The sequence below is a fragment of the Odocoileus virginianus genome, chromosome 7 (genome assembly GCF_023699985.2).
Source record: "Odocoileus virginianus isolate 20LAN1187 ecotype Illinois chromosome 7, Ovbor_1.2, whole genome shotgun sequence".
NCBI lineage: Eukaryota > Metazoa > Chordata > Mammalia > Artiodactyla > Cervidae > Odocoileus > Odocoileus virginianus.
Genome location: NC_069680.1, coordinates 79,069,279 through 79,084,568, shown reverse-complemented (window position 1 = coordinate 79,084,568; position 15,290 = coordinate 79,069,279). Strand labels below are relative to the sequence as shown.

At 40.5% G+C, this 15,290-nt stretch overlaps 1 protein-coding gene across 5 annotated transcripts in view; it reads left to right on the top strand.

The window, feature by feature from the left end:
- Positions 1 to 15,290, top strand: part of RYR2 (ryanodine receptor 2) — an 803,099-nt gene that overhangs the window by 534,144 nt on the left and 253,665 nt on the right. For all 5 annotated transcript variants that reach the window (XM_070471032.1, XM_070471028.1, XM_070471029.1 and 2 more), the window contains 4 exons: positions 675 to 901; positions 2,949 to 3,753; positions 8,333 to 8,533; positions 14,241 to 14,346. In XM_070471032.1, the coding sequence (XP_070327133.1) occupies positions 675 to 901; positions 2,949 to 3,753; positions 8,333 to 8,533; positions 14,241 to 14,346 (1,339 nt within the window). The remainder of the gene's footprint in view (positions 1 to 674; positions 902 to 2,948; positions 3,754 to 8,332; positions 8,534 to 14,240; positions 14,347 to 15,290) is intronic.

The window sequence follows — 15,290 nt, the reverse complement described above, 5'->3', positions numbered from 1 at the left end:
GAGGCAGGCAGGGTGGTATCATGGTCAAAAATGAATGAATAAGCTTTGGCAAAGTAGAGACTTTTCTTTCCCTGAGACCAAACTGTAGGAGTTGAGATGGCTGAAGGTATGTATTGGAGGTGGAGGAAGGTGGAGAAAGAAGTTGTGTTGGTTCATACCTGGTTAATTCTCTTTTCTTATTTAGTAGTCATGTTTATCTGTTGAGCTGTCTCTGGTATATTGCTGGTTACTCAAACCTGGCAAACCCGATGATGAGTGGGGTAGTAAGTAGCTTAAGGATGAATGAGGTGGGTGACGAAGGACAGACAAGGAGAGAGGAAGAAAGCCAAGTGAATGTGACCAGTCTTTCAGGACCTTTGGATGAAAGCAGCTAAAGCCTTGCCAGGTGTGCCGAGGACCTGGCTTTGTAAAGATGTAGAGCCGATGCATGGATGTACTTGCTTGCTCATGCATCCTCAGCGTGTCACTTAGCATGGAGGAGAAAAGATCCTCAAATTTTCTCTGCTGGTCCTTTCTGGAACAACTCAACCCAATTTGTTAGTTTTTGTATTGACTCTGCTCAACACAGAGTGTATCTTTCATTATCTCTTTCCTGCACAGAACTCTAGTGATCACTTTTTTGACCCCAAGGAGTGTGTTATCCATTCATTCTTTTCTGCTTTCCCATTTCCTAGAATGTGATGCCTCTCTCAGCGGGATTATTCAAGAGTGAGCACAAAAATCCTGTGCCTCAGTGTCCCCCACGTCTCCATGTGCAATTTCTCTCACATGTCCTGTGGAGCAGAATGCCCAACCAGTTCTTGAAGGTAGATGTCTCTCGAATAAGTGAACGCCAGGGCTGGCTGGTGCAGTGCGTGGAGCCTCTGCAGTTCATGTCACTTCATATCCCAGAGGAGAACAGGTCAGGCCCTAACATCCCTTACTGTCTAATGGGGACCTATCAAATTAGACCCTGGCCAGGGGCTCAGGGCTGCTGCTGGGGAAACAAAATGGGCTTTATAAAATGCTAATATCATGTGGCAAGGCAGATATTATTTTGCACATTCCAAGTTTCAGTCTGTATCTCAACTCCTTGTTTACTGAAAGAAAACAATTGTATTGCAGCTAAAGGTATGATTTAATAGTCTGTGATTTATTCCCTCATTTTTGGTTTGCTGATGAGAAAACAGCAAGTAAAAATTCAGACAGGTACAGCCACCATCTGAGTTAAGGCAGCACACTAAGAGAATATCAGAGAACTGTAAGACGGTAGAGGGGGAACCAGAGAAATCATTTCTAAGTGATTTCAGTAAGAACCTAGAGTGTAGATACTCTGTGTTGCTACAATGAATGGATTTATATATTTAAATCATCAGCTAGGCTGAGGGGTGAGGTAACAGTCTTCTTGGGAGACTGAAGAGCTCAGCTAAGATATGGGAATCCTCTACTTCACTTTGAGGGAAGACATACTCAATCATACCTTTCCAAGAGTGAGGTGCTTGTAGCTGGGCTTAGCAGATGTGTGGTTTCCTGGAAGCCAAGGTGATACACGGGTGGGTAATTACTCTATGAGTCAGAACATGGGGTCTGGAATAAGTCAGCACCATCACGTCACAGTGGCTTTTGACAGAATGCCTATGACCTGAAAAGGACATGTACGGTGGATAAGTATGGACAGGATGACAGGGCATCTAAAGATAGTGACAAAGCCTGATGATAAAGAATCACAGATAATTGCTCATTATCTATTGTGTGCTACACTGGGTGCTGGGTGAATACTAATAAGCAAAGTGTATAACAGCCTCTGTCCTGATGAGATTATATTACAGTCTCACCAAGGGCACCTTTGGAGATGAACGAGTAGTTCCTTGATTATGAATGTACCAAATTTCTACCTTTAATGCTATAGTGTTGTCCCTGAACAATCTATGTAATTTAAGTAGTTTTGAAAACTTAGTTCCTTTAAAGAAATTATGTGCTTTAAAAATAGACTGTCTTCTAAAAGGAATGACTTGACTTTAGGCTTATTCTGGCCATATGTTAAAAGTTTAATTGTGCTGAAAGGTGATGATGTATATGGCAGGAACAAAATGATCTGATGTAAACTCAAGATTCCCAATAGAAACTTTCTTAAGTGAAAATGTCTCTAATAATGTTTGTTTCATGAGCAGCACATACCTGGTAGAAATAGGGTGGCATTGGCATATGTTTGGGTCTTTGAGGGACACATAAGTAGGTAATTATGTCAAAAGAATTATCCCTCCGTTTCACCTACTGACTGGTGAAATTGACTGACTGGTGACTATTATTAGGGTAATAGCTGATCATAAAGTCAGAGACAAGTCAGCCTAAGGCAGAGTTAGTTTTCTGTCTTCTTGAAGCTGGTTAGCCAAATTGGAAAAGGATTCCGGATTTTCCAAAGAGTGCTTAAATTCTGAGAGGAGGGGAGTCCCCAGGCTCAACTTGAGACCCAGATTATCTACTAATAAAAGTGATGCCCAGAATCTTGGGGTGACAGGGCATGAAGAAAACTCCAAGCACTATTTTCAACATAAAATTCTATCTGGAAGAAAATTTTTTAAATATCTAGAATTGATTTAAAAAAAAACTGTGCTGTCATCAAACACGTCATAAAAGACTAATTTAAAAAAATTACTGTAGGGACTTCTTTGGTGGTTCAGTGAAGTGAAGGGGCCACAAGTTTCATCCCTGGTGGGGGAGCCAAGATCCTGCATCCCAGATGATGCAGCCTAAAAATAAATAAACAAAAATAAAACAACAACCAAAAAAACACAAAAGTCATAAAAAGGGAGGGGATGCAGAAAATACAAGTAGATGTTTAAATAAACACTTATACATGCTTATTTAAGTGTCTGTTTCTATAACTTGTGAAACCTAGGAGAGAGGCAGGCTTCTCCTCTGATGGAGAACCGTTTTCAATGTCCACGCTTAACTTCTCCCGTCTCCAGATCTGTGGACATACTGGAACTGACGGAGCAGGAGGAGCTGCTGAAATTCCACTACCACACTCTCCGGCTCTACTCGGCTGTCTGCGCGCTCGGGAACCACCGCGTGGCCCACGCCTTGTGCAGCCACGTGGACGAGCCGCAGCTGCTCTACGCCATCGAGAACAAGTACATGCCCGGCCTGCTGCGCGCCGGCTACTACGACCTTCTCATTGACATCCACCTCGGCTCCTACGCCACCGCCAGGCTCATGATGAACAACGAGTTCATCGTCCCCATGACCGAGGAGACGAAGAGCATCACGCTCTTCCCGGATGAGAACAAGAAGCACGGGCTCCCGGGCATTGGCCTCAGCACCTCCCTCAGGCCGCGGATGCAGTTTTCCTCCCCGAGTTTTGTCAGCATTAATACCGAGGGCTACCAGTATAGCCCGGAGTTCCCGCTGGACATCCTGAAGGCCAAGACCATACAGATGCTGACAGAAGCCGTGAAAGAGGGCAGCCTTCATGCGCGAGACCCCGTTGGGGGCACCACCGAGTTCCTCTTTGTGCCTCTCATCAAGCTGTTCTATACCCTGCTCATCATGGGTGTCTTCCACAACGAGGACTTGAAACACGTCTTGCAGTTGATTGAGCCTAGTGTGTTCAAGGAAGCCGCCAGCCCCGAGGAGGAAAGCGAGGTGGTGGAGAAGGAGCCCTGCGTGGAAGACTCCAAGCTGGAAGGAGCCGCAGAGGAAGAAAGCAAAGGCGGGAAGAGGCCCAAGGAGGGCCTGCTCCAAATGAAACTGCCAGAGCCAGTAAAATTACAGGTAAACGGGGAAAAACGATGGCAGTGAATTCACAACCTATTAACATTGACCTTGGTCTCTTTCTCTGTGTGTGTATGTTTGTGTTCCTGGGTAATTTTATAGTTCTTCATAAACTTAACCAGCTTCTTGTTGTACTTGGGAACACGCCCATCTAATTTTCTGGCATTTGGAATCAGTTCACTTCAGTTCAGTCGCTCAGTCGTGTCCGACTCTTTGCCACCCCATGAACTGCAGCACACCAGGCCTCCCTGTCCATCACCAACTCCTGGAGCTTACCCAAACCCATGTCCATCGAGTTGGTGATGCCATCCAACCATCTCATCTTCTGTTGTCCCCTTCTCCTCCTGCCCTCAATCTTTCCCAGCATCAGAGTCTTTTCAAATGAGTCAGCTCTTTGCATCAGGTGGCCAAAGTATTGGAGTTTCACCTTCAACATCAGTCCTTCCAGTGAACACCCAGGACTGATCTCCTTTAGGACGGACTGGTTGGATCTCCTTGCAGTCCAAGGGACTCTCAAGAGAGTCTTCTCCAAATGAAATCCATTAATTTTCTAATCAGGTTAATTGACCATGGTTAGTAAAAGATACATTTTAAATGTTTATCAGGGCAAAATTTTCTTGGTCAAGAACAGGTCTGCCTGTCATACACATATGTGATGTGGCATGTCACTATTTCCCTGAATGTGTGTATGCATATGTGTGTGTGTGTGTGTGTGTGTGTGTGTGCGCATGTGTGTTTCTGAAAGGAGCACAGGAGATGGGTTTTTGTCCTGCCAGTGTTACAGAGCCCCAGCTCATCTTCTCCCTATATGACACTCCAGTAAATTGGGAGTTGAAGTGTTGGAATGAGGAATAGTGACTGTATTCAGAAAGCTTGCAGGCTGAGAAGATGCTGCGCTTGTGTCCCAAAGAACCATCTTGCCCAGGTTGGGATGCCAGTTTCTTTTTTAGAACGAATAGGGAGAGATGTGGAGGTTAAGTAAAAAAGGTGTTAAGTTATAGCAAGTATTTCCTGACCACATTTGGGAGACATGTGGGTGTGTTAGTCGCTCAGTCATGTCTGACTCTTTGCGACTCCATGGACTGTAGCCCGACAAGCTCCTCTGTCCGTGGGATTTTCCAGACAAGAAAACTGGAATGGGTTGCCTTTCCCTTCTCCAGGCGATCTTCCCGACCCAGAGATAGAACCTGTATCTCCTGCACTGCACACAGACTCTTTACCATCTGACCACCAGGGAAGCCCCGTATTTGGCAGGGGATATATTAATCTCTTCTTTCCTGCAGCCGTTCACAGATGGGCCTGGTCGGGATGTTTCCCGTGAGCATAAACAAAGATATTTTAGCTTAATGTTCAGGCATGGGCGGCAGGGCCCCTGGAGATGAGCTGTTATAGACACTGTAAGCCTGGTATCCCTAACCCGCTGTGAGAAACTGGGTCACACAGCCGGAGGTGAGAGGCCAGCAAGCAAGCATAGCTTCATCTGTATTTACAGCCGCTCTGAATCACTTACTCGCATTTCTGCCTGAGCTTTGCCTCTTGCCAGATCGGTGGCGGTATTAGATTCTCATATGAGCACTTGAATCATCCCGAAACCACCACCCCTACCCTATCCATGGAAAAATTGTCTTCCACAAAACTGGTCCCTGATGCCAAAATGGTTGGGGACTGTTGCTGTAAGCGACATCCTTTTTGCAATTAACTTGTAGTGAAAACAACAGAGTGTAAAGGTTAAAGAAACGAATCCAATATGGAGTCAGATTTGTTTTTCCCTGTTACACTTCTTCTCCTTGTTCATTAGCAATTTTCTTGTGTTTCTCCTTGTTTCTGCAGATTCACTGACATTCTGTTGGAATGCCTGAAACACAAAGCTTTTCATACCACTTTCTACCCCACCTCCACCCTTCCAACCTTAGGATACTTGTTCACCAGTAGGTGTGTCTATTCTCAAATGGCAAGATTTTACTTCCTATCTATGTTTCTAAGGAAACAAAGACCTTGCCTGCCTCTGTACTCACCCAGGTGTCCGAAAGACTTGTACCTAATGCTACTTTGGTTCAGTTCAGATGCTTCCATTAATATCAGTTTGATGCTTACATCCTTGACTCCCTTTTCTGCTCTTCCTTCTTCAGTCAGCATTGATTGACATCTTTCTCTGATCCAGGCACTGGGTGCTGGCTCAAGGAAGATCACTATCCTTGGGGGAAATGCATACTTATGTGTTTCTGTTAGAATATCTTATAATTAATCACATTAAATGCTTGGAAGGAAAAAAAGGGATTTCTAGAAGAAAAATTTCAACTGGAATACTTTGAGAAAAGTGAGAGGAGATCTTTCTGAGGTCTTTTAAGCTGAGGTCAGGTTGATGAGCAGAGGTTCAACACTTGTGAAGAAGGAGGGGAAGAGTGCTTTGGAAGCTTGTCATACAAGCTCTGAGGTGAGAAGAGACCAGTGTGGCTACAGCTTCATGAACTGAGGAGGGAGGGTGAGATAGGCGGAAGGCAGTAAATACAGAGTCTACCTCTTTGCTAAGGCCAGCCATATGGTGGATTTTGAATTTTATCCTAAGTTCAATTAAAACCATTGAAGAACTGATTCAAATGAATTCTTCTTTTTTTTTAATGGCTGAGTAATATTCTATAGTGTATATGTACAACAGCTTTCTTATCCATTCGTCTGCTGATGGGCATCTAGGTTGCTTCCATGTCCTGGCTATGATAAACAGTGCTGCGATGAACATTGGGATGCACATGTCTCTTTCAGATCTGGTTTCCTCGGTGTGTATGCCCAGGAGTGGGATTGCTGGGTCATATGACAGTTCTATTTCCAGTTTTTTAAGGAATCCCCACACTGTTTTCCATAGTGGCTGTACTAGTTTGCATTCCCACCAACAGTGTAAGAGGGTTCCCTTTTCTCCACACCCTCTCCAGCTTGTAGACTTTTGGATAGCAGCCATTCTGACTGATGTGTAATGGTACCTCATTGAGGTTTTGATTTGCATTTCTCTGATAATGAGTGATGTTGAGCATCTTTTCATGTGTTTGTTAGCCAGCTGTATGTCTTCTTTGGAGAAATGTCTGTTTAGATCTTTGGCCCATTTTTTGATTGGGCCAAAGATCTAAACAGACATTCATTTGAATCAGTTCTAATGAGATGGATGAAACTGGAGCCCATTATACAGAGTGAAGTAAGCCAGAGAGAAAAAGACCAATACAGTATACTAACGCATATATATGGAATTTAAAAAGATGGTAACGATAACCCTATATGCAAAGCAGAAAAAGAGACACAGATGTACAGAACAGACTTTTAGACTCTATAGGAGAAGGCGAGGGTGGGATGTTCAGAGAAAACAGCATTGAAACAAGTATACTATCAAGGGTGAAACAGATCACCAGCCCAGGTTGGATGCATGAGACAAGTGCTCAGGGCTGGTGCACTGGGAAGACCCAGAGGGATGGGATGGGGAGGGAGGTGGGAGGGGGGACTGGGATGGGGAACACATGTAAATCCATGGCTGATTCATGTCAATGTATGGCAAAAACCACTACAATATTGTAAAGTAATTAGTTAGCCTCCAACTAATAAAAATAAATGGAAAAAAAAAACCATTGAAGAATTTTAGCAGGTTAAGTCTATTCTAAAAAATCTCAACATAGCTGCTGTGAAGAAGATAGATAAGGGGAGTAAGAGAGGGTGGTGCAGAGCCCAACTAGTCAGGAGGCTGACATGCAGGGTCAAGGCTGAGGAGACTGTGTTTCCACTGGAGTGGGGCAAAGCAGGTGGGGAGAGGGGCGTGGACGCTAGGGCTAGCTTAGAGGCAGCATCGACAGAAATGGCTGTACTTAAGGTGGTGGAATCCGAGGATTTAAAGTCCTGTAACACTGCTGTGCATTTATATCACAGTTGGTATAAAGTACATTTAAATATTTCCCAAACCTTGGGCCGAACATTCTCTGGAAGGCATGTTTCTGTGGTGCACTGTATCAGTTAAAAATCCTTTTGGCTTCTGGTAAGAAAATACCCAGCTGACTACTTAATGAATAAGCAGTGAACCGCTTAGTTAACTTACATGCAGAGTCTGGAGGTAGACAGTTCTAGAGTGAATGTGGTAGTTTAGTGGTGTCATCAGGACCCCAGACTACAATGCCTTTCTGTGACCCTCAGTTTATGGTTCTTATCCTAAAGTGTGGTACCTCCTCCTTCCATCAGTGATCGTGCCATTAGCCAGTTTTTGAAAATAGGATATTCTAGTCTTTTGTTAATGGTAAAAACACTTTCCCAGAAGACCCTTGCAAACTTTCCCTTACCTACCTCGTTTGCTGCAGCCCCTCTAGCCACAGAGGGTGCTGGCCAGTGAACGTTCATCAAAGGGACATCAAAGGGTGTTTGCCATTTGAGCTTAGACAAATTGTATTTCATCGCTTGGACTGGGCACATTGCTGTCTACATAAAATCAGGATTCTATTAATAAAGGAGAAGAGTTGACAACTAAGTGTGTCCGTCACAAATTATGATTTGATATACATTAACTATTGAAAAATAGATATTAAACTTGGTGTCTTTTTAATCATCTCTTTAGATGTGCCTGCTACTTCAATACCTCTGTGACTGCCAGGTCCGGCACCGAATAGAAGCCATTGTGGCCTTTTCAGATGACTTTGTAGCCAAGCTCCAAGACAATCAACGATTCCGATATAACGAAGTTATGCAAGCCTTAAACATGTCGGCTGCACTCACAGCCAGGAAAACAAAGGAATTCAGATCCCCGCCTCAAGAACAGGTATAAGAATGAACAGAAAAGTCTTCCTTCCTTACGTTGGGTTTTATTCATTCATATTTGACACATTGCAGAATTTTACCAGAAGTTGCAAGTGTATTTTTTTTTCCTTTTTTCTTTACACTTGGCTAAGTTCATTTTGTCAGTAATCATAGGTCTCACCAAAAGAACCTACTTTGTTAGTTTAAACAAATTAAATAAGAGACTTATTAAAAGGTATCGAGCATATGATGGACCCTTGGAGGAAGCCAGTGTGCCAGATTCTGAAGTTCTTCAAGTAGGAAAAGTATCCAGGTCACAGGGCGGTCTTCATTGGCTGGCACAGCACCACCCCAGCTAATAGGAACCCTTGACTTCTAAGACTTAATGCTCCTCTTCATTTTGTGTCTCCTAGAAGAACCCCATGCCACTGCCACCAGTCTTGCAGGAATATTGATCACCTCTTTGTGGGTCTTCCTCTGGTTGCTCACCTACAAACCCAGGTCTCCCTAGGGTGCAACCATGTCAGAAGCCTATGCCTAAATCCAAGAATGAGCTATTCTAGGGCCTTGAACTTTCTGGTATCTGCCTCAGGATGGGTCTCTTCCTGTGACAAATTACCAAAATATATTGAGTTGGTCAAAATGTTCATTTGGGTTTTTCCATAGGATGATACAGGAAAACCCAAATGAGCTTTTTGGCCCAGCCAGTAGCTTTGATGGTTAAAAGGTATAACTTATACAGATCTCATCTGCAATATCTTACCTTGCTCTTTCCCTCTATATCCAAGATAGCTGTGAATGGAGGTACTTAGGTAGTAATTGTAGAATTTATCATTTTCTCACCAGAATGTAAAGTCTTTGAGGGAAGGGACATGGAATTTTGTTTATTGCTGTAAAGAACATTTATTGAGCAGAGAACAAATCCAGCTTCTCCCAGAATAACTCCATTTGATAAAATACTATTGGGAAACTTCTGCTTCTGAAAAGATGGAATACCTCTGCCTATTCTTCCTTCTAAGTACAACTATAACCCTGGTTATCACACGAAAGACAACATAAGAAGACTGAAAGACAGAAGAAAGACTGGCAGTGGAACTTGGGAGCTGAGGAATGACATGGTGGCGAGTTCCCTGGGATTTTGTTTTTTCTCATCTATCACAAACTTGGAGCTAAAGAAGCCAACAACTCAGAAACACCAAGAAAAGCCTCAACAAGTACCTTCTCTGTCTAGCCAGAGAACCAGAAAAACTGTTTTTCTGGCAAGAGAGAAAACTATTAGGTAATGACCATGCTACTCCAGCCGAACACCACAGTAAACCTGGTGCCACACCCCCCACCAAACCAGCAGACACCGAGTGGAGAGCTTAGATGTCTGCTCGGATCAGGTTGTACACAGGTGCTCCAGCTGGGGCCCTGAGAAGCTGAGACTTTATCCTGGTTGAGTGGTAATGAGGCCTGTCCCTTCCAAAGGGTCAATGAGGTCACAGAGGGAGGTGTATCAAGGCGCTCTCACCCTTTCCAGCCAGGGCTGTGTGAGTTCAGGTCCACTGTTCCCAGCCTCACCCAGCAGAAATGCGGTCTCCTCTCTCCTTCAGGGAGGTCAAGTGGAGAAATGGATGTGTACGCCACCTAGCAGTAGTGGCATCAGAAGTCAGAAGTTTGAATAAGAAACAAAGTCTCCTGGTTTAGTTGCTAAGTCGTGTCCAACTCTTGTGACCCCATGGACTGTAGCCTGCTAGGCTTCTCTGTCCATGGGATTTTCCAGGCAAGAATACTGGAGTGGGTTGCCAGTTCCCTCTCCAGGGTCTCATAGTGTACTACCAGAAATGTCCAGATTTCAATTAAAAATCACACATCACACCAAGATCCAGCAAAGACTTGAATGAAAAATGGCAATCAATAGATACCAACTCTGTGATGACAAAAATAAAAAAGTCGCAGCAAAAACAATAGGAGCTACAAAGAAGATCCAAATGGAAATTCTACAACTGAAAAATACAATGTCTGAATTAAAAATCATCAGTAGGTGGATTTAATGGCACAATGGAGGGAAAAGACGTTATTTAGCCCTCAAAATAGAAAATAACAGTGAAAAAAATAGAGCCTGGGGCACCAATGCGAATATAGCAAGAGATCTAACATTTATGGCATTTGATTTCCAGAGAGATAGAAGCAAGAGAGTGAACTGAAACATTCTTGAAAAAGTAATGGTTGAAAACTTTTCAAATTTGGCAAAAGTTATAGAGATTCAAGAAACTGAGTAAACTCCAAATGGAATACACCCCAAATGTAAGCCCAAACATATTGTAGTCGAACTTCTGAACATGAAAGGGAAAAATCTTGATAGGACCAAGAAACAAATGACACTTGGAAAGACAAGTCAAGTGTCAACGAATTTCTCATCAGAAAATACAGGGGACAGAATGAAGTGGCACAGCATTTTTCATGTGCTGAAAGAAAAGACCTGTCAACCATAATTCTATGTGCAGTGAAAATATCCTTCAGAATTGAGGGAAAATCAAAATTTTCTCAACTGAAGGAAAACTACCAGAATTGGATTATCCTGAAAGAGTGCCTAAAGGAAGTTGTTTAAACATAAAGGAAATGATAAAAGAAGAAAATTTGAAAAATCAGGAAAGAACAACAGAAAGTGAAGGAAAGTTACAAGGCTCAAAATAGCTTGGAGTTAAAACTCCCTTCCGGGTCCTCCCCGCCATTCTATGCAAAACAAAGAACCCTCTCACCAGAAGAAAAAAATGGACATTAGGGTTGATTATGCCCCGCTCCCAGCTGGTCTCAGCTTCTGGCAGATCTCCAGAATTCTTGCCCTAGCCATTTAAGAGATAACTACCCTGAACAACCTTGGAGAAGAACAAGCCCCCTTAACACAGTAGATTTCCACATACGTGCCTCTATATGCCTGCTCTTTTCTTGGGTTAGTGCAACAACTCACTCAATCTGACTGCTGCCCCTTCTCACCTCATTAAAGGTGATCTGTTCCTGTTAAGTGCCAGTCTTTTTCTTTTTCTGAACCTTGCCTTCTCTGACTCCCTTACCCTACAGAAAGTGTTAAAATAAGGGTAAATACAATTTTTTTTTCTCTTGAGCCTTCTAAATTATGTTTGATGTGCAAAGCAAAAATGGTAACTCTGATATGTTCTAAATGTATGCTTACTAAATATTTAAGGCAATTGTATTTTCAGTGGTGGAGAATAAGGGACATAAAGGAAGATAAAGTTTCTGTATTTCATTTAAACTGATAGAGTGTTAATACCAGTAGACTGAGATAAATTATGTATATATTAATATAATATCCTGTGTTACCACTAAAATAGCTATGCAAAGAGATACACTAAAAAATACCATGGATAGTTCAAAATAGGATCCTAGAAATAGTTCAGGGAACCCACAGCACTTTGGGAAAGATAAATGAGAAAAAACGAACAGAAAACAAGTAAAATGACAGGCATATCAATAAATTCATGAGTATAAATAATTTAAATAAAGTAAGAGAGATTGATAGTGAATTTTAAAAGCTTGGCTTAACTATATGCTGTCTTTGAGAAATTCACTTAAAATGTAATGATATGTTGAAAATAAAAAGGATGAAAAAGGTATGTTATGAAAAATTAATTAAAAGAAAATAAGATGACTGTATCAGAGCAAAGAAATTTGTCATAGATAGGAACATTATATAAGAATAAGAGATCAGTCCACCAGGAAGACAAATGTGTATGCACTAGACAACAGAGCTGCAAAATATGTGAAATCAACATAGAAGTGAAAGGAGAAATAGACGAATACAGGGTTGTAGTTGGAGACTTTAACACCCCTCTCTAAGTATTTGAAGGACAAGATAGACAAAGAATCAGCAAGAATGGAGGAGAATACACCAGTGTTATCACTAGCAGGATCTTTGTATATTTATGGGACACTCTGCCCAATAATAGAAAACAGGTTTATTTTCAATTGTCTATGAAACATTTGCAAAGATAGATTGTAGCCTGAGCCATGAAACAACCTCAACAAATGTAGAAGAATTGATTTTTTTTTTTTTCATACAGGATGGTTTTTCACCATGAGTCAAATTAGAAATTAGTAACAGAAATATAGCAGGCAAATCTCTGAACACTTGGAAACTAAACAATACACTTAGTTCAAGGAACAAGTCTCAAGAAAAAAATAAAAAATACATTGAACTGAAAGAAAGTGAAAATATGATATATCAAACTTTGTGGAAACAGCTGAAACTGTGTGAGAGGGAAGTTTATTGCATTAAATACTTATATATAAAAGAGCAAAAGACTCAAAGTAATAATCTAAACTGCCATCACAAGAATTTAGAAAAATAACAACATAAGCCCAAAACAAGCAAAAAAAAAGGCAATAATATAGAACAGAGGAGAAATGAATGAAACTGCAAACAGGACAATGAAAAAATCAATGAATCCAAAAGCTAGTTATTTTTAAAAATTAAAGAAATCAATAAAATTCTAAAGGAATTAGCAAAGAAAGAAAGAAAGCACAAATTACCAAATCAGAAATGAAATGAGATAATGAGCTATCACTACAGACTATAGATTGCAAAAGGATAGATAATATGGGAATACATGTATTCATGCTGTATGATTCTATGATTCTGTTTGTATAATGTTCTTGAATTGCCAATAATATAGAAATGGAGAACAGGTTAGTGGTTGATAGGAATTAGGGATGAAGAGCAAGCAAGAGTGAAGAGGGTGTGGTGATAAAAGGATTAACAGGAGGGATCCTGAAGTGATGGACTTGTTCTTTCTTTTGACTGTATCAAAGTCAGTATCCTACATGTAAATCCATGGCTAATTCATTTCAATGTATGACAAAAACCACTGCAATGATGTAAAGTAATTAGCCTCCAACTAATAAAAATAAATGGAAAAATAAATAAATAAATAAATAAATAAAACTAAAAAAAAAAAAAAGTCAGTATCCTGGTTGTGATTCTGTACTACTGTTTTGCAAGATGTTACTATAGTGGGGTAACAGAATAAAGAATACACAGGATCTCTTTGTCTTATTTCTTATAATAGCATATGAATCTGTAATTTTCTCAAATAATAGTTTAACAAAAAATTTACGTACGTAAAACTCTAAAAGGACAACTTACGATTGTTTCATAAAGGAAAATTATGGAACATACTTTTCTTCATTCATGAATTTAATACTATTGTATCCAAAACTTAAAATAAATGGAAGAAAGTTTCTTGCAGTTTGTTCAATTGAACCATTAATATTAGAAAAGGCATAGTGATCCATTATATTGCTCTTCAGATATGTTTGGTTTTCCTTCTTTGCTGTATACTTTTAACAAATAGTTCTTAAAAATAGTCAATAATGCATGGAAATTAGCTAGAAAAATATCTAGAAGGATAATAAAAATTTAGTAAGTAAACTTAGGTCTTAATTAGTTTAAAAACACTAAGTATACACAGATCTAACATTTTGTGAAATTGAGAAAGGAGACTCAAATAATATGACTATTTTAGCATGCTAAGCTTTGAATTATTTGATTGTGTTATTTGTTGGATTGAGTAATAGATAATGATTTTTCATCTGTGGGGCACAAGTCCTTGAATACTTAAAAGCAGAGTTTGAACATTTTCGATTTTTATAATTTTCTTTATTATGCTGTTCTTAGATTCACTTTTCTTTTACTTTAGTTCTTCCTCTTGTTTTTTCTAAACTTTCAGATCAATATGCTTCTCAATTTTAAGGATGACAAAAGTGAATGTCCATGTCCTGAAGAAATCCGAGACCAACTCTTGGATTTTCACGAAGATTTGATGACACATTGTGGTAGGGTCTTTTTGACCTAGAACTCTTACTGAATATATATTTTAGTACACATATATTGGTACAAAAGTTCTGATGTGGAATGCCTCGAGGGGTATAGAGATGAGAAAGGCATTAAAACCAAGCAGAACATGACTAACATTCTTTTCTTTTTCCCTTTTCTTCCTTCAGTGGCCTGGGGAATGGGGACATGTAACCAGGAACTTTTGTCAAAGGAGGAAGTTTTAAATTGATTTAGTCTAAAGAAATTTGTTCATACGCTGTTATATTTCAACTGGTTGAGGGGCCCCTTTTAAGGATTGACCTAGGAGATCTGGCATGTTTGAAATTAATTAATGCCTGAAGAACTCCTTTGATAAGTTGTCGGTCAGTAGCCCAAATCTGTTAAGGTGATTCTTCCCTCTTCTGGGGGCTTCTCAGATGACTCAGTGGTAAAGAATCTGCCTGCAAAGCGAGAGACACAGACTTAGTCCCTGGGTCAGGAATATCCCCTAGAGGAGGAAATGGCAACCCTCTCCAGTATTCTTGGCAGGATAATCTCATGGACAGAGGAGCCTGGCAGGCTATACAGTTCATGGGGTTGCAAAGAGTTGGATCCAACTGAGCACACATGCCCCTCTTTTTATTCTAAGAACTTTAAAAATGGAATTGATTGAATGTTCTGAATCCAATCAACTGGTTTTTTCCTCTCTTTATGCAGTGATGTGAAAAAGTCTGTGTCTTGATGAAAGAAAACAAATTAGCTATATCTTAAGTGGTATTTTATTTTAATGAAGACAGTAAAAGTATATTAATTCAGCTTATGAATGAGGAACCACTAAATGACTGCCAGAAGGTTATACTATAAATAACTACACACACACACATATGCTATAAATAAAGGGATACTCTAAAATGGTAGATTTATTGCTTCAGACATAAAATATTCATTTGTTTTGTACATCTAA